The sequence below is a fragment of the Poecilia latipinna genome, unplaced genomic scaffold, assembly GCF_001443285.1.
Source record: "Poecilia latipinna isolate Pla-1442-1.1 unplaced genomic scaffold, P_latipinna-1.0 Scaffold966, whole genome shotgun sequence".
Taxonomy (NCBI): Eukaryota; Metazoa; Chordata; class Actinopteri; order Cyprinodontiformes; family Poeciliidae; genus Poecilia; species Poecilia latipinna.
In genome coordinates, this window is record NW_015113582.1 from 43,301 (window position 1) to 68,624 (window position 25,324).

The window sequence follows — 25,324 nt, forward strand, 5'->3', positions numbered from 1 at the left end:
CTAAGGTTGTAATGTTGAGGTCTGGAAAGTCACAAGATTGGCAAAAAAAAAAAATCACTTACTAAAATAAAGCATTAAGAAGTCCAGAGTTTGCCATAAGTCATGCAGGGAGTCCAGCCAACATGTGGAAGAAGATGGTCTGGACAGATACTCTAGATGCAGAATGCTACATGTTGAGAAAAGCTAACAATGCAAACCATTCTTTGTAGCACATGATGTTTCAGCAGTGCTACAGAAGCTGGACAAAGTTGATGGGAAGATTGATTAATATAAATGCATTGAAGGAAACCCATTAAAGGATGAAAAACAGTTTTCAGAGTTTATGTGCTTATATTCCAACAAAATGTTAAGTATCCATACACAAAGTGTATGGATACTTTTTCAAGGCTCTGTAAAAGACCCAGACTGAACTATTTTTGTAGTCCCTGATGCGTATACTGTGATGATGAACACGGCTTTAAACTCCTGCCAGCTCCTAAAAATCTCACTTTAATGCCTCGAAGTTGTTTCAGTCTGAATAGTCTCATTTCAGGTATAATCTACTTTATATCATGATTGTCTACACCTGACCCATATCAACACCTTTTTTAACGTGTTTCTACCTGCTTTTGTCCCTTTCTATATAATCTCCTCCTTTTGTTGCCTTTAACTACTATTCCTGCCTGCCCACGCTTTGGTTCTTCCTCATGCAATTTTCACCTCTTTATCTCCTCTTTCCAACCTCCTGCTTCCAATATTCAACTGACATCTTGATCTTTCTGCCTCCTCATCTGTTTCTCTTTCTCTGGCTTGCTCATTTCTCTGCCTCAGACGTGGCGGTGCAGTTACCAGATAAAAAGTCCATCATCATGTACGTTACCTCGCTGTTTGCCGTGCTTCCCAAAGATGTGAGCATGGAGGCTATCAGAGAGGTGGAGACGCTGCCTCGCAAATACAAAGTGGAGGCTGAAGACTCAAATCCAGGACTCGGCACACAGGTATAATATAAATGTTTTATTATACAGGAGGGTAAGAGCTTTTCCATGTGGTTAATTCTGGGCTCTAATGCATCAAACTCCTGTTAGGAAGCCAGCTGTATTTTGTCTCCCTATGTTGTCAGCATCAGTCACACCTCAGAGGCAAATTCCAGACACTCGCATGACTTTAATATTCAGTCTATGCATTTATTTGCAAGAAAATGCATCAAGGTTCACTGAGATTACAAAAAGTTGTTTGCTTTTTTGTCATAATGTTTTCTGTAGTTTACAGTGAAATCCTTTTATTGTGATGTTGTATTTTGCTACATGAGCCATAGAGTCACAGCCAGCTGGCTGAGAGTTGGCACTTATATTTTTCCCTCATTTTATTTAATAATAGCAAGTTTTGTATGTTTCAGACTATTTCTGGTTGGGAAAAACATAAAATATTAATGGCAAGGAAAGTAAAGGATTGCCACCACCACGTTTGCCAAGTTAACACTTATTAAAACTACAGTTGACAAGCTGTGAGCTGACTGCAGGCTTTACTAGATCAGATAACCCAATTCATTCTTTAACTTGTTATAAAGATCTGCATTGCAGTTCAAACAAGTATGTTTTTTGTTTGCTTGCTATTAGTAACATGAAAAAAAAATTGTGAAAGTCACACCAACATATTACAAATGTCACTTATAAGCTTATTAATCAGTCTGCATGGTGTTTCTCACTCAAAGAAAAGCGGTGATGGGGTCTGTTACACTCCGAAAAGATGACACACTGACGGCCATGCTTGGTCGACTTTGAGGAAAATAAGGTAGAGAGCAAAAATAGAACCAGAGTACCTTGATGGAGACCTTCTGAACTTCTCACACGGAGACCACGGGTACATCTGCTTTCCACAAAAACTCAAGGTGTTCTTTTTTGGATGAATCTTGTGATGGATGGAAAAAGACCCGTAGCTGAAGCACAGCTTTGCAAATAGAAGCAGATTTAGTTCAAAAATGATTTTCTTTTAAATGGTCTAGAACAGAGGTCCCCAGAAAGTGGTGCAGAACAAAATTAAGTCTTTTTTGGAAGGACACCCCAAAATGATTGAACCAAACTTTGAATACCATTGAAATGTAAAGAAAACCTCTTTTTTTGTTAATCATTCTGTACAGAGGCATAGAGCTGCCACTCTTGCAAAAACAAAAGAAAAAAAAGTGCTTCATCACATGGTAAAGTTATTGTTTTTGCAATAAACATTACATGTTTGTGTACAATAACAAGACGGTAGTAAGAAGTTATTACAATATACATATTATTACATTTGAATGATTTCACATTTTTTCTTGCATAAATGATCTAGTTTAGTTTCCAAGGAGCTTCAACCTCCCCTCCTGTAGATCAGTGAGAAATGCTGCCACCTTCATCAGGTCAGACTCATTTTTCCTCCTGTTCCCCAAAGTATTTCAGTTTCTCTCTGCGTACATATTATTGTCAAAACAAAGTCTAAGCTGCTAAATAACAGCAAAATCTAGTCATGGTTCAATCCAAGAATTAAATAAAGGGTACAGCCTTATAAGTCCGTACCCCTTTTCACCTCAAGCTGGTTGTTTTTGAGTGTCAAACCTGTTGTGGCTGTACAGAATCATTTTCACATATCATTGTCTGAATGATTCTCCCAAAGCAAACCAAAACTCTGGTGTGTGGTGGAACCAAATTCACATTTTCTACTTCAACTCCAATGCTTAGTTTACATCTAGTTTGAAGGCTATTAGGATTATTGTATTTTGTGTGCCTCTGGACAGAATGAGTCACCCCCACCTTTAAGAAAAAAAAAAAAAAAAAAGCAGCTGCCTCCGTTCTCTCCAGCTATGCTTGTGAAAAGCACAGCGGGCATGGGCAAATTGGGAGCAGAACCATGACTCACTCCTCTGACATTACCCAGCAGACCATGCTGTACACTGGAAACATCGAGCTGTAACTGGGATGGAAGGAAAGAGGGGAGAGTAGAGGCAGAGAGTAGAAATCAGCTTGCTGCTGGCTGAGCTTTAGTTTGTCACTGAATGGACTCTCCTGCTGATTCTTAAACTTGTAATCTGTGCACAACATTGCTTTGACCTCCTAAAAATCTCCCAAAATATCTCTGGACAACAGGAACTGCATTGGTTAACTTTTTTTTACCCTTTTGAGCCAGCTGTTTTGACTTTATCCACAGCGCAGCTTCTGGTCAGAAAATCCCCAAACCACCTCTTAGGTTTTTATTACCTGTGGGCAAATACTTAACACACCCTGGACTGGATTCTGGAAAAGTCGTCTTGAATAATACTCTGATTTGTTCAAAATGAGATTTACTTTCCTGGGACATTCTTCCACCATTATGAAGTGATGCAGCTGGCAGCGGAACTGACTGGAGGAACAAGAAAGACCCATTTGTTTTATTTGCAGACATGTTTCGAGGCGCCAGCAATGATTTTTGGAGATCGATTTGTTGTCGTTTATCCTTTAAGCACTTTGTATTTTGATATTGTTGAATGAAAGCATGATAAGGATGTGTAGTATTGCATTATATGATCCATAATCGTAACTGTAGAATTTATGAGGGCAGCGACAGAGTTAAGGAAATCATCTGGTGATAATAAAGCGCTCTTTTACAGCCGTGCACATCTTTAAATAAAGCAATGGTTAAGATTCCTTTCTCGGTCCCTCCCTGGGTTGTATTTCTGTTTCGTACAGCAGCGTCAGCACAGTATGCTGCTGTTTTTTTTTATCCCAAAATTTCCAAAAGGCCACTGAATATTTTCAGCTCCTGACCTTTTCCTGAGCTTACTGCTCAGGCCTCGCCACTGTGTTACTCCAGCCACCAAAACAAAGGCCCATTTAACTTTTCGCTGTATTAGTCTCTACACACTCATAAGGATTTCTGTCCTGTTTGACTTGGCATGCTGACTGCTGCTGCTGCTGCTGCTGGTGCTGAGGGCTTATCCTGTTCAGCTACAGACAGATTAGCTGAGTTCCTTTGACCTTCCCTTCAGGAAAAAAAAAAAAAAAAAAAAAAAACCAGTAATGCTTTCTCTGAATGGCTAGGAAATACATAACTACTCTTAAGTTTATAATTGGATCATTTTTTGTTGTACCCTTTAGGAGAAGTGCAATTTGAACTAAAGCTTGTCTTAATTTTGTGTGTATGTGTCACACAGCACATTTTTAAACCCTTCTTTCGGATTCTCTCCTTGTGTTTCGTGCCAGACGGCCTTTTCATTCATGTCTTTGACTGTACATTTACCCTCATCTTGGTTCCTGCTGGATACTTTATTGTTTTGAAGCTCATGTTCAGTCCAGAAATCTAGACCAACCCTTTGCAGTGTCCTAGGGAGACCTCACAGCATCCCGTAATAAGCATGCAGTTTTTTGACCCAACAGAGAGGTCACTTTGTGCTCTCCAAGGCTACACCACCCCCTCCTACATGTCTGTTTCTATTTTAAATCTCTTCAGCTGATGTGCACAGATGCAACTAAAGTTAGAAATAATGAATGGAGGGTGTGCACTGTGTTTTTATAGACATTATATGTGAGATGTATTGGTCTAATTTGGTTCTTTCCGAAAGTATTTGTACCCCGGGAAGCTCAGAGACAGACTTTGAAATACTGTTGTTAGTTTAGAATGGTTTGGCACCAAAATGGATGTTATTGTTATGTCAACCTTCCAGACTACTCAAGTCTGCTGGTTCTGGTTTGCTGTTCATCCTCAGAACCAGAACCAAACACGGAGAAGCAACATTCAGGTTTATGCATCACTAATCTGGAGCAAACATACAAAAAAACCCGCAAAAATGGCTGAAACACTGAATTACTTTAAATCAAGTACGGTGATTCAAAGGTTCTTGCCTCGATTTAGCCTTAAATCAAGACTAAAAACTCACCAGTTTAAAGTTTCCTTTGATTCATAATAACTGGACCATTGATATTTGATGTTTATTCTTGATGATGGCATTTGACACAATATTAAGTTTGTTGCTTGTTTCATAAGCGGCTACTATTTTATGTTTTTTTTTTTTAATCACGTAAAGCACTTTGAACTGCCTTGTTGCCAAAATGTGCTGTACAGATAAACTTGACTTTGTGTTTACAGCTTAACACACCTAGAGGCTGAAACTTTTGTAGATTCTTCACAAAATAGCACATAATACGTTTCCTGTGGTTGCACTCTCACAACGTGAACAAGTTTTAGGGTTGTGAAAACTTTTGTAAGGTTATAATGTTACAAACTGGATGAGGACCTAACTGGAAGTCTATGTTTCAGAGTGTGCAGATGGAGGAGGCAGGCAGCAGCCCGCGACCCGAGACCCCCAGCACCCTGATGGAGACAGAGGGGGAGATGGACGGCAGCCTGCTGGAAGTGGACCTCGACAGCTACCAGACAACTCTGGAGGAGGTTTTGACTTGGCTGCTGTCAGCCGAGGATGCGCTGCATATTCAGGATGAGGTGTCGGACGATGTGGAAGAAGTTAAAGACCAGTTCCACACACATGAGGTAAGACAACTTGCATGGACTCAAACACTGTAATTTACCTTCTTGTCTCTTTGTCAGGCAGAAGCAAACATATCCTCAAACTGTAGAAAAGCAAAGCATGCTCTTCGAGGTTACACTTTAGAATAGGGTGCTCTGCTGAGTTACAGAAGTTTGATATAAATTTGTGTATATAAGATGCAGTGCACATCATGCTTGACGCACCCACTGGCTGTTTTGTTGATATCCGTCACTCTTCACTGCGACTTCCAACGTTATCTGCCAAACTGATGCCTTCCTAACCAGCAGTACATGCTCCGTACTTGTTGGGAATGCCAGGAATTTTACTGAGTGCCATGGAGCTCAACTCTCCATAGGCTCCCGGCCCAGCGCTGACTGGCTGGCTGACTTGCTTGCTTGCTTGCTTGACATGGGGGCGTATTTGCAAAGTTTGTGTCTGAGCATGTGTGTGAAGGGGCTTTGAATGGATTCCCTCGGCTGAAATGCGACTGTTTGTGGAGCTGAATGCCTGGAATCCAGGTCAAAGCAGAAAGCTGGTTGGGGAGACACAGAGCAATGAGATCTAAAGCCTCTTTAGCAGCCAGGCTTATCAAATGGCTTAAAATCAATTCTGCTTGTTTCGCTCTTGTTTTTACACACTATCCACTAGCAGAGACTAAACAATAATTAAAGTTCTCAGAAATGAAGCGTAAATGTATCACTCAAAAAGAAATCTTACAGAAATGGATGTGAAGTAAAGTCATTAGTTGCTTTCTCCAAGCTTTCATGTAGTTTAAGTTCCGTGTCCTCTTCGTTCATGGAGATGGAAACCTTGCTTGGACAGCGATAATGGTTTGTTGTCGGGTGGTGTTCGCGGTCAAACCAATTTGGTTTCATTTGAAGATGACAGAGTGAGTCAAATGGTTGAAGATTATTTTGAAATTAATAGGTCAGGTTCCTGTCGCCTCAGCTGTACTGAAATTTTATGGACTATGGTGTAAAAAGGGCTTGTGTAAGGAAGCCAAAATGTTTAAAGGCACTTTACTATTTTTTGCTAAACGAGTGATCAAATATTTTTGGTATAATTACGCCAGAAGGTTGGTAAAGACTACTAACAGCATGTGATTTGGGTGAAAGTTAGAAAGGGGACATTTAGCAAAAATATTGGGGTTTGAGAGTGTATCTGAAGTTGCATGTCTAATTTTGATTTCAAAGTAAATACAATTGTTTCAGTCATGCAAGTCATTGTAAAGTTTTTCCCTCATGGGAAACGAACTGTTCAAGTAAATAATTAGAACCTCCAAATGACAAATAATTCATGCCCATTATGAGAGTATACAACCTTCTGTCCCCATCTTTGTCTCCAGGGGTTTATGATGGAGCTGACCGCTCATCAGAGCAGCGTGGGCAATGTGCTGCAAGCGGGAAACCAACTGATTGTTCAGGGCAACCTAACAGATGAGGAAGAAGAGGAAATTCGAGAGCAGATGACTCTCCTCAACTCTCGCTGGGAGAGTCTCCGAGTGGCCAGCATGGACCGCCAGGCCAGGTGGGGACATCCACGTACTAAAGCTACAAAACATGATGGATCTATTGCAGATTACTACTGGGATGCGATGTGTGGTCGACTGCAATATTTTCGGTGTATTACATTGAAACTCGTGCTTGCAAATCACACATTTGGCTTCTTGCATGGACTCTTGCCATGTGCCAATGTAGATATTAATTAAGATTCTGAAACTTGAAAAGACTGATGCAGGCACTGTGATGAAGGAAAAGAGGAGTAGAGGAAAATGTATGTTAATCACAACAATTTGCGATGTAATAATATTGCGATGTTTTTATTTTTTTTATTTTTTTTCTATACGTTCCTTTGTACAGTCGTATTGCATTTTGACTGGAAGTTTTTCCTTCAGTTAATGTAAAGATAAAAACACATGCTTGTTTACATTTTGGTCTTAGTACAGTTTGGACTAATACTCAGTAGAAGTTGAAACTTAATGTACAGAAAATCATGCTTCGTCCTTCTGTCCTGAACTTTTTCCGTTCTCGTTTCCAGGCTCCACGAGGTTCTGATGGAGCTGCAGCAGCAGCAGCTACAGCAGCTCTCTGATTGGCTGACACTGACAGAGGAGCGAATCAAAAAGATGGAGACGGAACCAGCAGCCAAGGACATGGATGTTTACAAGGAAAACATAGAAAAACATAAAGTAAATAAATATTATACTTATGTTTAATAAAATATCTCCCTTCCGCTTGTTGTTCTAGTCTTACTGAGCACCTTTGTGATGCTTTATCTCTAAATACACCTCTCCTCCAATCACTTGGCAAACATCAGATCCTAAACTTTGACTAGTCAACTGGACTTTTAGCTATGAAGCTGAATGACTTTTCTATCATCTGCATTTACAGCTAATCACTGCACTAACTCAACTTTGAATTTCTTGATCAGGAACTTCAGAATGACTTGGAGGCGGAGCAGGTAAAGGTCAACTCTCTGACGCACATGGTGGTCGTGGTGGATGAGAACAGCGGTGAGAGTGCCACTGCTGCCCTGGAGGAGCAATTACAAGTGAGATACCATGCTTTAAGTCTGTGAGATAATCAGCTGAATAATATTATGTACTTATGTTATGTACTTAAAGATAATTTGCAGAAATTATTTAAATTAATTTCTGCAGATGTTAGAAATAGCTTGAAGTTGATTTGGACTTTTATTTAAGCAGAATATATTTATTTTTGTTCTTTGTTTCTAGTCTTTGGGTGAGCGCTGGGCAGCTGTCTGCCGCTGGACAGAAGAAAGGTGGCATAAGCTGCAAGAGGTTTTCTTAGTTTGGCAACAGCTTTTATCAGATCAGGTATGCAATATTTTTGCTTCATACCGCTCAGTCATCTTTCCTTTTATTTAAATGGTTCATTATAACAACTTACTGGAGAAGAAAAAAACTGATCCACATACAAGCAGAAATACAAGTTTCTGCTTGTATTTTAAAAATCAGCTTGACTTTAAGACAATAATGACAAATTTAAGTTGATGAATTTGCTCTTTTAAAATATTTTGGCAAACTGAATATTTACATCTTGGTTGTATTTAAACAATCAAAACAAAACAGTTTAACAATTACTTTCTAATGCTAGATTTGTAAATGAAAATTAAATAATTTTCTTTTTCACAGAGTTTGATTAGAGAATGGTTGGCAGAAAAAGAAGAGGCTTTAAGCCACGTCCAAACCTCCAACTTCAGAGATCCCAGTGAAATGAACGCGAATGTGCGACAACTAACAGTACGTAGAGAAAATTCTGTTTTATGCATCTGGCGCTTTGCTCTCAAATGTAATTCAGTGTACTGCATTTCTAAAATCCCGATCATCATGTGAAACATTAGGGCAACCCAAATTTTCAGTTGCCTGTTAAAAAAAAAAAAAAAAATCACATATTGATGTCCATCTTGTTTTTAAAGAAGTAAAGAAAGTGTTTTAATTGCAATTAAACTACAAGAAAAATAAACAGTAGGTAGGCTTTCCTCCTTTGGATGGATCACTTTAGTGAGATGCATCTGGAAGCCGAGATTCAAGTTGTTTTTCTCCTCCTGCTGTCAGGTTGAATTTCTTTCTCCTTTGAATGTCCCCCACTTACTGACAGTTTTTTAAATTGTTTTGAGACCTCTTTAAATCTCTTACTCATCTCATACTTTCTTTTAGAAGGCTTCAGATTTTATTTAATCTCACCATGGTGTCCATTTTTACCTAAATAGCCTACCTAACTATATCTGAAAGCTGTAAATGGCTTTAAAATGCCAAGTAATGATGTTTCCATCACATCATCCTGATGTGATGCACCTGTGTGTAATTTCAGCTATTCTAAGTGAGAACACATTTGGGTTGTCCTAATTTATTTTCTTTATCAGAAACTCCTTTATTTTTACATTTTACACAAGTTTAAGATTTTGTTTTCTTTATATTGTCCAAACTGATATAAAATCCATATTAGGACTAATGCACTGTCCTAATTTATCCACATCTGTAAATAAAAGATTGAGCTTTTTACATTCTCAAGAAATCCTGCAGTAAAAGTTAAGCTTTACTCTTATCGTTTCAGATTTTAAAGGAGGACATGGAGAAGAAGAGGCGGACTCTGGACAAGCTGTCGGATGCCGGTCAGGATGTGATGCAGCTGCTTCAGAGTGCCGAAGCAGGAGCCAAGATTGAGGCCGACACAGAGGAGCTGACTCACAGATGGGACAACCTTGTTCAGAAACTGGAGGACTGCTCCTTCCAGGTGTGCACTTGGAAATATGTCGTCATGATGCTAACATGGACATAAAAAGCTACTACTCAAATCTGGATGTTTATCAATAAAAGAAGTTTCAGTAATGAAAACAAGAGTGGGCGTACTATTAAACTTTACATGCTTTCCTTTGGTGTTTGTTTTTGCTTTTTTAGTAACTGACATGCAGAGATGGTTTTCTGTGCCTCTTTCTGTTTGACACTTGAAGGTAATGGAGGCCGTAACAGAATCTGGAATCCCTCAGATGGAGGAAAAAGTGACGGAGGCAGCAGCTTCTCCTGCTGTTGATCAGGAGCTGGCCCAACCTGCTCCTGCTAAGAAACGACTGGTGGAGACAGATGCAGAAATCAGACGAATGTAAGAACTTGAAACACAGCCTGCCTCTCCATTGATGGAAACTAAATTACAAACAGACCTGCAAACATGAACGCATTTTATTTTATGCAGGTTTGAAAATAAGCTCTCTGACTTAACAAGCTGGATTCAGACGTGGAAGATGTCCGCTCGGTCGCTGTGCTCCACGCCCCCTGAAACCACAGCTGATGCCCCAGACCTGCAGGAAAAACTAAATGTAAGAGTTTTTTTTTTTTTTTTTACTTGAATGAATGAACTATGGTCATTTTATTTTAAATTGGCACCTTATTGACAATATATCAATTATGTTTAACTATGACTTTAGGAGATGAAATTGCAACTGAAGGCAAAGGAAAGCACAGTTAGGGAACTAACAAAAGAAGGACGCAACCTGATGGAGCAACTAGAGAGAGGTAAGAAAAATATTTTTTCCTGACAGACAATAAATCCTCTAACAAGCCATTTAATCCATTTAAATGTGTGCCAAGAGCTCAGCTTGTGCATTGACTTGCAAAAACATTCATCCCCTTTTTATCTTTTTACATTTTCTGCCATTAAAACAATTTTCAATTAATAGATGAATAGAGCGATTACATATGCCCCTTATGAAATAAAATCCCAATAAAATATATTAAAGTTTGCACCTGTATGATGACAAATTGCTAAAAAAAGATAAACTTAATCAAAGAAATGTCCTTTTCCCCTATAATTGTGCACGTCTTGTCATTTTTTTAAATGACTTTTATGTCGATGTGCGATGTTTTCTGTGATGTTCTTGTTTTATTTAGTGGTAAATGTCAACAGTGTGAGTATATTTGTGCATTTTGTGGATAAAGGATGAAATATTTCAGCCTACAGGCATGCTGATTTCATATAACTATTCAATGAAACTCTAGACTTTATATGACCGCTTTGTTCTGGCAGCAGCGAAACAGCAGGAATCCTGTGACGGAGTTTTTTCCAAGAAACGATTTTATTCTTGTTCTTTTCAGTTTCCTATGGACTGTTTTTAACATTCACAACCTAACTGCGATACTTTCAAATGAAATTATAAAAACCTCTCGACATGGCACGGTTAATTATTGGAGTTCTTATGTGACACATTGCTGATTTGTTTCTTTCTGCAGAGGGAGCAGGTGTGGACTCGGTGAGGGAAAACGTAGACCTGATTCAGACCGAGTGGGACGTCTGTTCCAGGGAGCTCCAGGCCGCCCGAGACCGGGTTCTCACTCGGACCCGGATCAGACAAGTTTCCTCGGAGCTTGCTGACCTCAACCAGATGTTGGAGAAACAAGATCAGTGGCTGGCTACAACTTCACTCGTAAAAAGCAACAACGAGGTTGAGCTGAGAAACCTGAGTGGAGAATGTAAGGTGAGGTTTGCCACATTAGTCCCACTTAATCTGCTTTCCTAAATTAAGTTTTTATCCTCAGTTTTAACATCTCCTTTTGTGTTCCCAGTCCCGCCTCGCTCAGGTCACTGCCGTAGGTCCGCGACTCGAACAGCTGTCTTCGGAGGCAGGAACTCTGGGAACGGTGCCGTCTCTGAAAGACAACATGGTCGTGGTTTCTGCACATCACTCCTCCACACTACAGCAGCTGCAGAACAGAGAACAAGACGTGAATCAAGGTAAACATGCTTGGTTATGTACAATTATTTCCAAAAATATCCACACTCTTCAGCTTTTTCAATTATTAGACCAGCAAAAGATTATACATGGTTTTTAAACTTTACAAATTGTGGCCTTCGTTTGTATTTGACCCTCTTTGCTGTGATGCACCTTAATTAAATTTGGGTTTGTGAAAGCCTCAGATGTTCGTTAGAAAACATTACTGAACAAACATAGTCACGAAAACCAAAAAGTGTTTAAAGACTTTAAACATTCCAGCATTTTGTTCAACTTATTTTCTGAAAATGGAAAATATATAAATGGAAATGTACCATTGTGGATTTTTTTTTTTTTTTTTTTTTTAGATGAGACAAAAATTTAACTTTTTTTGAAAACTGGAGTGATGTTGACCTTCCAATAAGATAACACTAAAAATGCAGCCAGAGTTAAAATGAGATCATTTGGATTAAAGCAGATTTATGTATTAGAATGACTCACTAAAAGTCCAGACCTGAATCATATTGATAATCAGTGGTGATGATCAACATCTAACTTGACAAAGGTTGAGTTATTTTACAAAAAATAATATGCAAAAAAAATTATAAAATGGTATTTCATCTGGAGGATAAATTAGCTCTTAAACACTGTGCAGGCTTTATGCTATGTTTTTTGGAAGAACATGTTTAGCTTTAAGCAGGATCTGATCTCCTATTTAATGATAAAAATCTTTTTCTCTTTTTCACTGAAGCTCTTACATTTACAAGGAAAGCAAAACAATAATGGCTAACATCAGTACAGCTGCTCAGGAGCTATGTAAATTTGACATCAGTATTTTTTATTGAACCTTGACTAGTCTCGAGTAATAATAGATCTTGCCCTTATATGGCCTCCAAAAGCGCACAAATTTACAGCAGCATACGCAAGAGATTTTATGCTAAGTCAAATGTCTGTCAGCTTGTTTCTACCCGAGGACGTGCGTTGGATATAAAACAGTCCTGAAAATCGGTCTGTGTTTTAATTCCTGAATTAATGTGTGCAGATCTCAGCCAAATGTTACCTCGTAACCTGAATAAACTCTTGAACATAAGTGTCTGTGAGTGTGTTTTGCTGTGCCTGGGAGCTTTTTAAGACAGCTTTCCTTTGGAAGGAAATCAGTTGCTTCTGCTTGAGGGTACTCTCGTGATGGGGGCTCTCCATCTTGAACTTTCACTTCCTCTCGGCTCTTGCTCTGTGTAAACACAGTCCGATTATGGAAGCATTAAATCACCTGGCAATTAACAGGCAACAAAACAGGAGGCAGGAGAGACGGTTATATAGCAGAGCAGGAAGTGGTGAAACACGGCGATTATGAATATTTATCATCCTCCCTCAAAGTAGAAAACGCACAAACTGGACACCTTCTTCTCCTTGCACAAGTTTTAATATTATATCCCAGTCTTATATGTGATGTAATCTTCTTAAAACTTAAATTTACCTTTTTTTTTTTTTTTTTTTTTCTTTTGCCCAGCCTTGGCCAACGTCGAAGCCAACCAGGTGGTTCAGGATGCGGTGGACGGCCTGGAGGCCAGTATGGCGGCTTTGAAAGACGGAGTCGTAGACGTTCACACAGCAGAAAGGGCAGTGGAGCGGGCACAGGTGGGTGCTACTAATAAACAAAGAGACTTTCCTGCAGAGCATTTTGCATGCAGATATCATATCAAAGTGACAGATTAAAAGAAAAGTCCAGAAAAGTAGATATCACTAAGTTGCACCTTTCTATTTGCATGTTTTTTTTTTTATTGGCATGTGCGATAATTATTGATATTTTGACATGGCAGGAATCTCTAGATCTTGTTAAACTTTTTTTTTTTTTTTTTCCTTTGTGGTGGAGTAACTAGTTTATCAGAGTAGTGTCATCCTGTCTCTCCTGTGGTTTCTACAACACAATAGGCCTCTTTCTTGTACCAAGCCGTCAGTTGCCTTAACACTGCATTAAATTGTGTAAGAAGTAAAGGGTGTGTGTGTGTCAACAAGCCTCTTTTTTGTTTTTGCACAGAAATGGCTGTTTTGTAATGAGCGTGTTGTTGCGTACTGAACATTTGCCGCCTCCTCCATCTGTCCATGGAATGCGGCTCAGCCTGCGCTCTTGTTATCGCGGTAGATGGGACGCTGTGCAGGGGAGAGGGGCGGGGAGGTGACACATTCTGGGCTGCGTGCCTGTGCATGAACCGCGTAGCTCCATGTGGAGCCTGCCAGCCTCAACATACAATCCAGTGACAGCATCCCAGAGATCAGTCAGACATTAGTCTAATGAGAGGAGATGACACTGATTGTTGTAGCTTTTTGTTTTTACGAGTTCACAATATCATTTACACACATTGCCTCTTTATTATGCCTTTACTGATTAAATGAGCCTAATTATGTGTGCATGTAAATTGCAAATCATTGATACAAATGGCTTTTTCATAGTTACTGAAGAATGTACACATTTGTTTTGTCTGATTTGACATTTTGAAAAAGACGTTTCACAAAGTAGTCTGATCTGCATTTGTTGCATGTTGGTCCTTTTATTGTCCTGCTTATCTTTAACAGAGTTCATAGAGTTCAGAGCAACACAAGTTTGATTTCCGTTAGCATATGTCATAATATGTTCTCTTCTACCCCCTTGGCATCCACACAAATCAAATTAGGAAAACCTTGCAAACTCCTTTAACTTGGAAAATGACTCAGAGCAGGGTTTCATGATCTAGAAATGTGGGGGAAATAGATTTTTTGAGACTTTTCCAGTTTTGGATAAGCATGAAAAAAACAAATGAGTAGTGAAAAGTGGTGCCGTTTCAGAATTTATTCCATTTCCCGTTGTCTAAATGTTATTTCCTTTGTTCAATCATTCATACACTCCCATCTGACCTTCTTTCCGTTTGTTCTTATGCCTTCTTTTTTTCCTTCTGTTCTTTCTTACGGAATCTTCCGTTTTTCCATTCTGGGCCTCATGTTGTCCTTCCTGTACTTCCTCCTTATCTTCCTCCTTTTTCCCTTCCTTTCCGGAAAAGTTTGAAATGTTACGTAAAAAAAAAAAAGCTGTAAAAACTCTGTCAAAGCTACAAATGTGTGGTTTTAGAAATGATTTCAGAAGTTTCCAAGATGCAGTGTGGCGTTCACACGGCTCTGAGACTTTGTTGAGCCTGACCTTTTGCTGACCACAGGGCCTGTGTTTGGAGATTGAACAAAAACAACAAGCCACTGATCCAGCTGAACTACAAAAATGGAGCCAGCTCTCTTCAAAAGCCCGCGAGGAGCATGGCATGCTGCAGTGCATTCTGGGCAGCATGAAAGACAATCAGGTAGGTTAACTCTAGTTACCCCAGTAATTTTGCTCAGTGTTTCTTGATGTCAAAGTTTGTCCACTTGTTGTTTGTAAGGTGCGTTTGGAACAAGTGGAGCGCTGGCTGGATGCAGTTCAGGAGCTGCTGTCGAGGGACGCCACAGGGATGGGCGATGCTGAGAATCTGCAGGCAGAGCTTAATCAGTGCAAGGTATATATAAAAAAAAGAAATGCAGACACTAAACATTTTTTAAACTCAACATATCTACATTTATTTACATTTTTAAATTGAAACTTTTTTTTTCTTTCTTTTCTGAACTAGGAGTATGTTACTGAGATGGAGCTCATGGAACGTTCATTAATGCAGATGGAAGAAAATGTACAAGCTGTGCAGGCGACTGCAGTCCCAGGACTGGCCCAGTGGGGGCAGGATAAGTTGGACCATTGTCAAGAAAGATGGGCCACACTCAGTAAACAGGTGACGAAAACAGTGAATTTCACTTTAAAAATTTCCGTTTACGTTAGGCATCAGTTTTAGACTAATGTGTGTTAGTCTAAAACTAGACATTCAAGTCTCAGTTGAGACTTGAATGTCTCAACTGAGACATTCAACTGAGTCTCAGTTGAGACTTGAATGAGACTTGAATGTTGTTCAGCAGATAATCGGTGACAACCCCCACTTGAAGGGTAAACCACATCAGGTAATTGTTAACGGAGTGCTGTGCCCAAGCAAATAATGGAAAGTTAAGTGGAAGGAAAAACGTAATCGGGAAAAAAAATTAAATGGGGGGGGGGGAAGCTCTGAGAGGATTAGAAGCAGAACCTAAGTAAAAAATTCGAGGGCGATTCAAATGCATTAATTGTGATGCATAGTTTAAATGTGTTTAGTAAATATTTCTGTTATTTATTTTGAAAATCTGTCGAATATGTTCCCGTGTAGCTCTTGAGTCATCAGGAGCATGTGGCTGAGAACCAGGAGAAGCAACTGAACCTGAAGAAAGACCTGGCAGAGATGCAGGAGTGGATGGCCCAGGTTGACGAAGAGTTTCTAATGAGAGACTTTGAGTATAAAAGTCCTGAGGACTTGGAGGTGTCACTGGAGGAGATGAAGGTATGGGTAGGAAAAAAAAAACATCAGGAAAACATTAAATTTGTGTTTATTGTGAAAAATGTTTCAGCTTTTGGATCTACATATTTACATGAACTCTTTAATTAAAGCGTGCTAAAGAGGATGTGCTACAGAAGGAAGTGAAAGTGAAAATCCTGAAGGACAGCATCAACCTGCTGGTGTCCCAAACATCGCACCCCGCTGGAGGCTCCGGACAGGAGCTGACCTCCGAGTTAGACGGAGTGCTAGCCAATTACCACAAACTCTGTGACCGCCTCAAGAGCAAATGTCACACACTGGAGGTAATTTTTGAATGATTGGAACGACCTTCTGAGTCTATAAAGTAAACCAAAAGTTGCATGTTAGAAATATGAGACCACACCAGCATCATTGTTTATAAATTTATGACTAAAAGCTTTGCTCCAGTCCACAGATTTTCATTTTTAAAACGGCTAAATCTCAATTATTTATGCAACAGTGGGCTAATTTAATGTTGGTTAGCTCAGTATTGGAATGACACATAGTTTTATGCGATTAGTCATTGCTTTGGCTTTATTTCCTTAATTTACATGCAAGGGACAAGAAAAGCTTGAAGATGAGGCTGACGGTGGAGGATTTTTTATTTTTTTTTAGCGATAATCTCTGAGATTAACGCAGCGTTTTTGATCGTCTACATTGGAATTCATGTGTAGTTGAATCGTGAGTCATTTGATTTTGCTTTTATTTATTTTTCCCGTTAGTAATTTAATCATGCATGCACTTTGCAGGAGGTCTGGTCTTGTTGGATGGAGCTGCTTCAGTACCTGGACATGGAGCAGGGCTGGCTCAACACTGTAGAGGAGAAACTTCAAGCTACTGAGAACGTACCAGAGAGCACTGAGACGGTCACTGAAGCTCTGGAGGTACACAAGCACTCAATTGTATGTCGTCTCATTGAATTTCTCCAGAATTTACTCAATTAGATTGAAGGATGCTCGTGTGCAAAATAACCAGGATGGACACCTTTCTTTTTTTTTTTTTTTTTCATTTCACTTGCTAAATCATTTAAGTAATCGCAGAACATCCAACTAACATGGTAAATTCATTAAAAAAAATAATACTGCATGGCTGTGGGCTTTGCTTTGAGAAAATAAATTCTAACAAATGGATATAATGGACATCCTCACTAATTGTGTAAAAAACATCTACTTCATAAATATGGAATTCATGATAATTTAATTAGGCCTGAATGTTTTTGCATGTAATTTTCATTTTCCTCAATGCAGAAGTGGCTTGTTTAAAAGCTTGACTTTTACACCGTAATTCATTAGTTTGTTAAACTGAACTCACTAACTGGAATTCATTATTTTCTATATAGCCTTATCAGCTTTTAAAAATAAGGTCAACCAATGTTGCTCTGCTATGCTTTATGTAAATATTTCATTTCAGTGAGGATTATGGGAATTTATATATATGTATATGTGGTGAAGAACTTTTCAGTGCGTTTTGATCCAACCACAAGAGGAACTTGTGGGCTATAAAATATAACATTGATGCTCGAGAAGATTGGCAGGCGCCTTTAATCTTTTAACTTCAGACTATTTGATGAATGGATTGTTTAGTGCAGCCTCTGAGCTCTGCCAATTTCAGTTGCAGATAAATCTCAGCAGAAAAGAAGAGCAGCTTCTTTGAGAGTCTCTGGAAGTAGATGAAAGCTGCCTGAGATCTGAGAGAGCGAGCGATTCGGCTCATCTTCTTTGGTTGAAAACACAAAATTATCACCAGAATTTATTTAGCAACAATTCTCGTTTAAACTAGCTTTTATGCTAATTCACAAAAATAATTAAACTTTTTATTTCACTAAAAAAAATTTTAATTCTTCTGTAAATAAAATGTTGGATCTTTTTTTTTTTCCATTTATAATAATTGAAACTAAAGTAATGAAATTGTATGCTATCTTAGAATATAGCCTCAGTAAAATGTAGCTAAACTAAATTATTTTAAGCCTAATATTAATATTGTATAAAAAGTTGCCTTTCGGGGACAAATAATTTCATAATAGGCAAAATTAAACATTAATAACCTCGTTTGTCTTTGATTTGCCTTCCAAATTTCTTTTGCTTTGACTTGCTCTGCTGCTATATCTGTAAACCGCCTGCAGCCTGTCTGTCAAAATCACTTTCATCACCGCACTGCTTCTGTAGCATCACATTGTGATGAAATAAATTGAAGACCCTTGAAGTCAATGTTTCCCCTTCTTGTCCATGCCCTTCTCATCAAATGTTTAAGGCTAATTTTTGTCCTTACTTTTACTTTCTTTCTCTCCTCCCTACAAGTCTGCTGTTTGCCTTTCCTGCCGTTTCTCTCTGTGCCTGTTGAACTCTGAGTTTTTTAATTAGGCCGTCCCCATCCAGTGGGAGGAGGCTGTCACTCTGTGTCCGTTACCTCTGGGAAGGAAAAGCACATTTAATGAACCTACATAAACAATGTTGGGTCCAAACGTGTCGTCATTCAAGAAGCTCCCTCTGTTTCTCCTGTCTCTTTTTTTTTCCCCCCTCTGTTATTTTAGTTTTAGTTTTTTTTGTTTTTTTTGCTTCTGACACACCCGACCCAGTACTTTTTGCTTCTTCATCTGTTTCTCTTTTGCTTTTATTGTTCCTTTTCCATCTGTCCCTGGATTTCATTTGTCTTTTTGGTGTTCCTAAATGAGCAGCGACAAGCTTAGGTCTGTTTTTACGTGACATTTTGGTTTCTTTGGCACATTTTTTGGAACCATAAAGGAACTTCTGCAGTCTGTCTCCATGATTAAATGTATGTGTGCGGATTTTCTTCTGCCTCTCCAATTACCCAACAGTCTTTGGAGGGCGTGCTGCGCCACCCCGGAGACAACCGGACGCAGATCAGAGAGCTGGGTCAGACACTGATAGACGGGGGCATACTTGATGAACTAATCAGTGAAAAGCTTGAGGCCTTCAACTCCCGCTACGACCAGCTCAACCATCAGGTTGGGACTTTTCTCTGTCTTTGTGCGTCAGTGTTGATGTTTTATTTTCTGGTAACTTCTTTAGATTTTTTATTTATTTTTTTGTCAGCTTTGCAGTCGTATGTATAGAAAGACTTTTCCAGAAACATGTCCACTCATGCATAGTAGTGTGATACGCGCAATATGTAATTGGATATCCGGAAATATCATGCAAAACTTAAATTATTTGAATAATTAAATTCAAAAATAGAAACTCACATTGTATAGGTCCATTGTACAGAGTGATATCTTAGACATTTATTTTTTGTTAATTTGGATCATGATTTAAAGATTCTATTTTTTTCAAAAAATTAGAATATTACTTGGGATCAATTAAAAAAATATTTTTAATACTGACACTATTCTCTTATCAGTACACATAACCAGTTGTTTTATTATTATTATTATTATTATTATTATTATTATTATTCACTCATTATCTGACCATTTGTAAATTCATTTTTATTTTTTAGTTTGTTTATTAAGCCTAACAGTTAAAATTAAATTTAAAAAGTACACAAGAGATAAACAGTTGAATTCAAATTGTTTATATAGTTTCAATTTACAGCAAATTTTGCCTCAAAGCATTATAAACCTATGTATATATATATATATGCATACATGTATACTCAGTTGAATGCAGTCATTCAAATAGATAATATTTTGACAAATACGTCAGATTCTAGCTTCAAAGATTTGTTTGCTGGAAACCTGGCATCCAGAGGATGATTTACCGAAGGATAATGAATCCCTTTGCTCTTAAAGACATGACTTTAAGATTCTGTTCATCCAGTGGGGATACTAATTAAAAGAAATATTTGAAACTTCTTCTAAAGTCTGGAAAAACTACTGGTCAAGACTGCCTTCAAATATTAAAAATGATGTGCTTTGTAGAGCAGAATTGCTCTCTATTATTTACCATAACAAAAAAAAATAAAAAAAAACTTCTCTCACCAGCCTATCTGTAGGGATAAAAGTGTGAAAAGGTAAAAACATGAACTCTCCAGAAGCTTTTAACCAGAACAACTAACGAACACTAACTAACTATCGCTGCGACTCTGGAGCGCCACACTGTGACGATGTTCCTGCTTTCCTGGTGGGAGATTGTAACTGCTGTGTTAATTACTCAAAACTCTGAGTAATCAGTGGCAGGAGCTGCTGTTTTTAAAACATCGCCATCATCTCTCATGCATCCATGTTTTCAAAAAAACTTATATGAGCCTTCCAGGCTGCATTGTTTGAATTATTTACAACCAAAACAAATCATAAAATGTTAAGTGTTTCAGGTTTGTTCCATAACTTAGCCCCTCACTTTTGAATGTTATACATTTTTCAAATTTGTATTTAACTCACTTTTATCGCTCTGTTTCAGTATAATTGAAGCTTGATTATTCACATTTTTAATTGGATATGCATGTTTTTTTTTTTTTTTACGTATTTTGCAAGTAGCTGAGTATAATCATTAATGATACCAACCTGTTCATTTAATTTGCACATGCTCTGAGTGGATCTGAGTAAATTAAATTAAAGGTCCTGATAGACAGATTTTAAAGCCCTGACCTGCTGTTTGTGTCGTTATTTAGGCAGTGAACCGGCAGATTGGCCTGGAGCAGCAGCTGCAGACACTAAAGGAGAACGAACAGGCGCTCCAAACACTGCAGGAGTCCCTGAACCAGCTGGACCACACACTAACGTCCTACCTCACTGATCGCGTAGACGCGTTTCAGCTCCCCCTGGAGGCACAGGTATCCTGGCTACATGTTATAAACTCCTGGAAATGAGTTTGCTTAGAGATCCCACTTCTGTTTATAGGCTCAAGGAGTTAAGATCCACGTTCCCACCAAGTACAAAAGTCTGGAATTTGATTAAGAGAATTTTCCAGGCCAGGATAATTGTGGAAAACAAAAGAAGATAATCAAATAAAAAAGAGCATTTTTAGACTTGTTTTCCTCATTTCATTTTCTACATGCTGTTCTTTTTTACATCTTTCCTTTCGTCCTTTCCTTCTGAGTATTCTTCCTCCCATCATCCCCACCCACTTTCCCCTTTGTTGTTTCTTTCCTTAATTTCTTTACGTGTTTCACTCTTTCTTTCCTCCTATGGTTCTTCCTTCCTTCTTTCTCAAGCTGTTCCTTCAGTCCTCATGTCCCCGATTGTTTCTGTCCTCTTACTTCTTTCCTTACTTGTGTAGTTCCATTTCTTGTTTTGTCTGTTCTTTTCCTGCTTTCCTCCCCTCCTCCATCATTTTTTCATCATTGTCCATTCTTCTTTCTTCCTTATGTCGTTCATACTCTTCTGTCTTCTTTTGTTTGTTTTTTTATTTTTATTTCCCATGTCTCTGACATTCCTCCCTTCTTTGTCTAATGATCCATCAGATTCATTTTTGTCTTTTCTAAGAGTTAACCACTAAGACTTGCAAAATAAATAAATCAAATTAGGGCATGTGTAGTTTCTAGAAACTTGCGTACGTTACACACCTGCTTAGTTGTTGCTCTTCCTGCAGACCATCGGTGCAGAGATTGCTGCTCTTGAGGTCACGGTAGAAGAGATGAAGCGAAGGAATGTGACCAACTTGCCTCCTCCCACCGCAGAGGGAAAATCGGCTCGTGGTGCCACCATGCTGGACCAGCTACAGGTAACACTGACTCCTACTGGACGATGTTGGTAACTGTTCCTTTTGTTACCTTCTGTTATTTCAGTGTACAATGTTATTAAGTCAAAGCTATTTCTTTGTTTGCATTTTTTAAATGTTTATAGTGATAACAGGCAATAGAAATGTGTAACTTTACTGACATTTGCTTTGATGACTGCAGAGGAAACTGAGAGAGATCTCCACGAAGTACCAGCTGTTCCAGAAGCCGGCCAATTTTGAGCAGCGCATGTTGGACTGTAAGCGAGTTCTGGACGGTGCTAAAGCTGAGCTACATATTCTGGATGCCAAAGATGTGGAACCTGAAATAATCCAGTCCCACCTCAGTGGTTGCATGGTGAGGAATTTGAGATTTCTTTGTAAGCACTGTAGTTCAGCTGTTTAGTTTTTTTTTTTCCTTGAAAGTTGTGTTTTGTACTCATTTTGAACACATAGCAAATGTTAAAGTAATTGCAATGCATATTATTAAATATTTAAGTGCATCTATATATTTGAACATGTATGTAGAATTTTGACGTGATGTGGATCACAGAAAATCCACATTAAATAGAGACTTCTGCACCTAATTTCTTTTTTAAGTCATTTAATTTGCTTGTTATTCTATCAGACCACAAAGGAAAAAGAATGGCTCAAATGAATTATTGCAAGTACAAAATGAATATAACTTTGAGGTGCTTCATGAGTGTGTGGGCTTACCTGTAGGTACTTCATTCTTAATAAAAATGTGTTGTTTGCTTCTTTTCTGCTTTGTAGAAACTGTATAAGTTGCTGAGCGAGGTGAAGCTGGAGGTGGAGACGGTGATAAAAACAGGTCGTCAGATTGTGCAGAAACAGCAGACAGAAAATCCCAAAGCCATGGACGAACAGCTTACTGCTCTAAAGCTGCTCTACAATGACCTGGGGGCTCAGGTGACTTGAGGAAATCTTGTTTTGGAGCAAAAAGCAATGAAATTAAGATTTGGTGACATTCTTGGTTTCTGTAAAATCTGTGAAATTTGATTTTTGAGCCTTCTTTCCATTCAGTTTCAGTTTTTTTTTTAGAGTATTCAACCCACTCATTTCCCACTGTGTAAATGTCTTCCATAAATTCATGCTGACTTTTTATATTTTTTTATATTTGGGAGCAACATGGAGGACTGAGAACCCTGAAATGTTTTAGTCTGAAAATGTCTGGAGCTTAATGGAAAACATGTTGTAATCCTGGAGATGGTTCATGTCACCCTCGCCTTGTCTTCACAGGTAACAGAGGGCAAACAGGACCTGGAAAAAGCCCTGTCTCTGTCTCAGAAGTTTCAGAAAGAGAGCGCTGCCCTGCAGGAGTGGCTGAGCACTAATGAAGCTCAGCTACAGCAGAAGAACAGCTGTGGAGACATGCCAGCTGACATCGAGGACGAGATTAGATGGGCTAATGTTAGTAGGCGTTTACGTTACCCTAGACTTTTTTATAAGCTTTGTGATCACATTTATTTCAAGCTGTGAAGTATTTTCTAAGTATGCGTAAAGCAATAAAACAAACTACACAAGTAGATATCTGTCTCACCAGAAGATGGTGCACAAAAACTGTTTAAACCAGAGTCATGCATCGTTTCTCCTTCTAGTTTTCCAGTTTTTCTTTTATCAAGTTATGCAGCTCATCTACACATTTTTCTACCAATTCTTATTTTCCGGTTTAATTTGGGATGCTAAAGTCAGATTGTTTAACTGTTACCGTTTTCATCTGAGCTGTCTGTTATATTAACACCGTCAATGTGCCATTCAATCAGGGCCTGCTGAAGGAGTCGGAGCTTCGGAAGGCGGAGCTTTTCAACCTGACGGAGATCGGCGCGGGTCTGCAGACGCTGGTGGAGGGTAGCGAGGCTCAGCTGGAGGGCAAACTCTGCGGTCTGAACGAAGCATGGGACCAAGTTCGCACCTGGACCGAAGACTGGCTGAGTGCTGTTCTGGTTAGAGCAAATGTTGCATACAACGGGAATAAATAAATAACACGCAGCATATCTTTATTTACTTACGGTTGTCAGAGTAAGCAGAATATTCGGCTTGATTAATGTTGTACAACAACATGCTTCAGCTTTTCTCACCATGAGTTAAGCAGAACAGAAAAAAGCAACTTTTAAATGAAAAGATATCCAAGAGAATGTTTGTGATTTTATAACTTATGTCTAATGTAATGTATATAATATCAAAGTTTAGATTGATTTTAATACTGTTTTTTTTTTTTATGTTAAGATGCACTAGATTATTATTCATGAAAAAAATTCTTCAGTATGCCATTTAGGAAAATAAATGAAAATGAATTCAAATGGATTACAAATTAATAAAACTATTAGATGCTAATTGTCACTACATTACTAAACATCTTTTTGTGTAATCAAGGTTTCAATTTGTAAGCATCATCCAAGTTACTTGTTTTGTGTGTGTGTGCGTGTGTGTGTGTGTGTGTGTGTGTGTGTGTGTGTGTGTGTGTGTGCGCAGAGTCACCAGAATGAGGTGGAGATCTTCGATGAGAACCTGGCTCATATCAGCACCTGGCTCTACCAGACCCAGATCCACCTGGACGAGGCCGAGCGGATGCCTCCGGCTGAGAGAGGAAAAGTGCTGACGGTAAAAAACAAAAGATGATAATTGCAATTTAATTATGTTGCACCAGTACAAGTGAAGTACAATGATCCTGACCGGTAGAAATGGTGCAGAACATGTCAAACATACATGGAAAAAGTTGATTTCACATCTTTTTATTTTTTACTAAAATTCTGATTCTTTTATTTTAAAATCGTAGAGCTATTTGAGATTACTCTACTTATTCCTTTAAAAGCATAAGATTTAAAACTGTTTATTTAAACTTATTAGCCCTGTGTGCTTTATGCGCTTTATTAAAATCAGTCACCGTTACTACAGAAATCTTGCTAATTTTCCAACAATCTGCCAGTTTTATCAAGCTCTGACCCGTCACTAGAGATTTGACCAGATTCAGATTTTTCCCCAAAATAATGTATTTACAGTGTTTGTTGGTGTGATGCAATTAATTAAAAATAATATTTGAAAGATTAAAAAAAAAAAAAAGCAGTTTCATGTTTTACTGTTAAATTGTTTCATAAAAAGATGACTAGCTGCCTCTTGATCGGTTTTCAGAGCATGCTGGAGCAGCTGGACGTGATCAGTCTGCGTGTGGACAATGCGAGGGACCAAGCCGTCATCCTCATGACGAGCAGGGGGCCCGCCTGTCGAGATGTCGTTGAGCCCAAGCTGGCAGAGTTGAACTGCAACTTTGATAAAGTTTCCCAACACATAAAATCTATCCAGGTATAGGAGCATGAAATATGTTTCCTAAAAGACTTTAACTTTAAATGAAAAGCTGTCTTGTCCAACCATTTTTTTTATTTTTAATTTTCCTCTGATGAGCAGATGATGACCAGCCTGGAGTCAGGGAATTTTGAAGTAAACCAACAGATACCTCAGGAGGTACATACGTCTTTAATTACAACTTGGCTTTAATGTTTTGAATCTGAATCATTGGCTAATTTCTTATAATTTATTCCACGCGTACTAGAAATTAGCAGGAACGT

The 25,324-nt window shown here is 38.6% G+C and overlaps 1 protein-coding gene across 9 annotated transcripts in view; it reads left to right on the plus strand.

Moving 5' to 3' along the window:
- utrn (utrophin) overlaps positions 1-25,324 on the plus strand; it is a 192,255-nt gene that overhangs the window by 26,513 nt on the left and 140,418 nt on the right. For all 9 annotated transcript variants that reach the window (XM_015049921.1, XM_015049918.1, XM_015049926.1 and 6 more), the window contains 30 exons: positions 811-977; positions 5,242-5,472; positions 6,816-6,997; positions 7,508-7,658; positions 7,901-8,020; positions 8,205-8,306; positions 8,625-8,732; positions 9,547-9,726; positions 9,944-10,092; positions 10,183-10,306; positions 10,415-10,502; positions 11,217-11,461; positions 11,550-11,718; positions 13,206-13,333; positions 14,884-15,021; positions 15,100-15,213; positions 15,325-15,480; positions 15,943-16,113; positions 16,221-16,412; positions 16,878-17,012; positions 18,944-19,093; positions 20,695-20,856; positions 21,615-21,746; positions 21,925-22,098; positions 22,515-22,670; positions 23,001-23,171; positions 23,525-23,704; positions 24,234-24,362; positions 24,891-25,061; positions 25,164-25,220. In XM_015049921.1, coding sequence (XP_014905407.1) covers positions 811-977; positions 5,242-5,472; positions 6,816-6,997; positions 7,508-7,658; positions 7,901-8,020; positions 8,205-8,306; positions 8,625-8,732; positions 9,547-9,726; positions 9,944-10,092; positions 10,183-10,306; positions 10,415-10,502; positions 11,217-11,461; positions 11,550-11,718; positions 13,206-13,333; positions 14,884-15,021; positions 15,100-15,213; positions 15,325-15,480; positions 15,943-16,113; positions 16,221-16,412; positions 16,878-17,012; positions 18,944-19,093; positions 20,695-20,856; positions 21,615-21,746; positions 21,925-22,098; positions 22,515-22,670; positions 23,001-23,171; positions 23,525-23,704; positions 24,234-24,362; positions 24,891-25,061; positions 25,164-25,220 — 4,532 coding nt within the window. The remainder of the gene's footprint in view (positions 1-810; positions 978-5,241; positions 5,473-6,815; positions 6,998-7,507; positions 7,659-7,900; positions 8,021-8,204; positions 8,307-8,624; positions 8,733-9,546; positions 9,727-9,943; positions 10,093-10,182; positions 10,307-10,414; positions 10,503-11,216; positions 11,462-11,549; positions 11,719-13,205; positions 13,334-14,883; positions 15,022-15,099; positions 15,214-15,324; positions 15,481-15,942; positions 16,114-16,220; positions 16,413-16,877; positions 17,013-18,943; positions 19,094-20,694; positions 20,857-21,614; positions 21,747-21,924; positions 22,099-22,514; positions 22,671-23,000; positions 23,172-23,524; positions 23,705-24,233; positions 24,363-24,890; positions 25,062-25,163; positions 25,221-25,324) is intronic.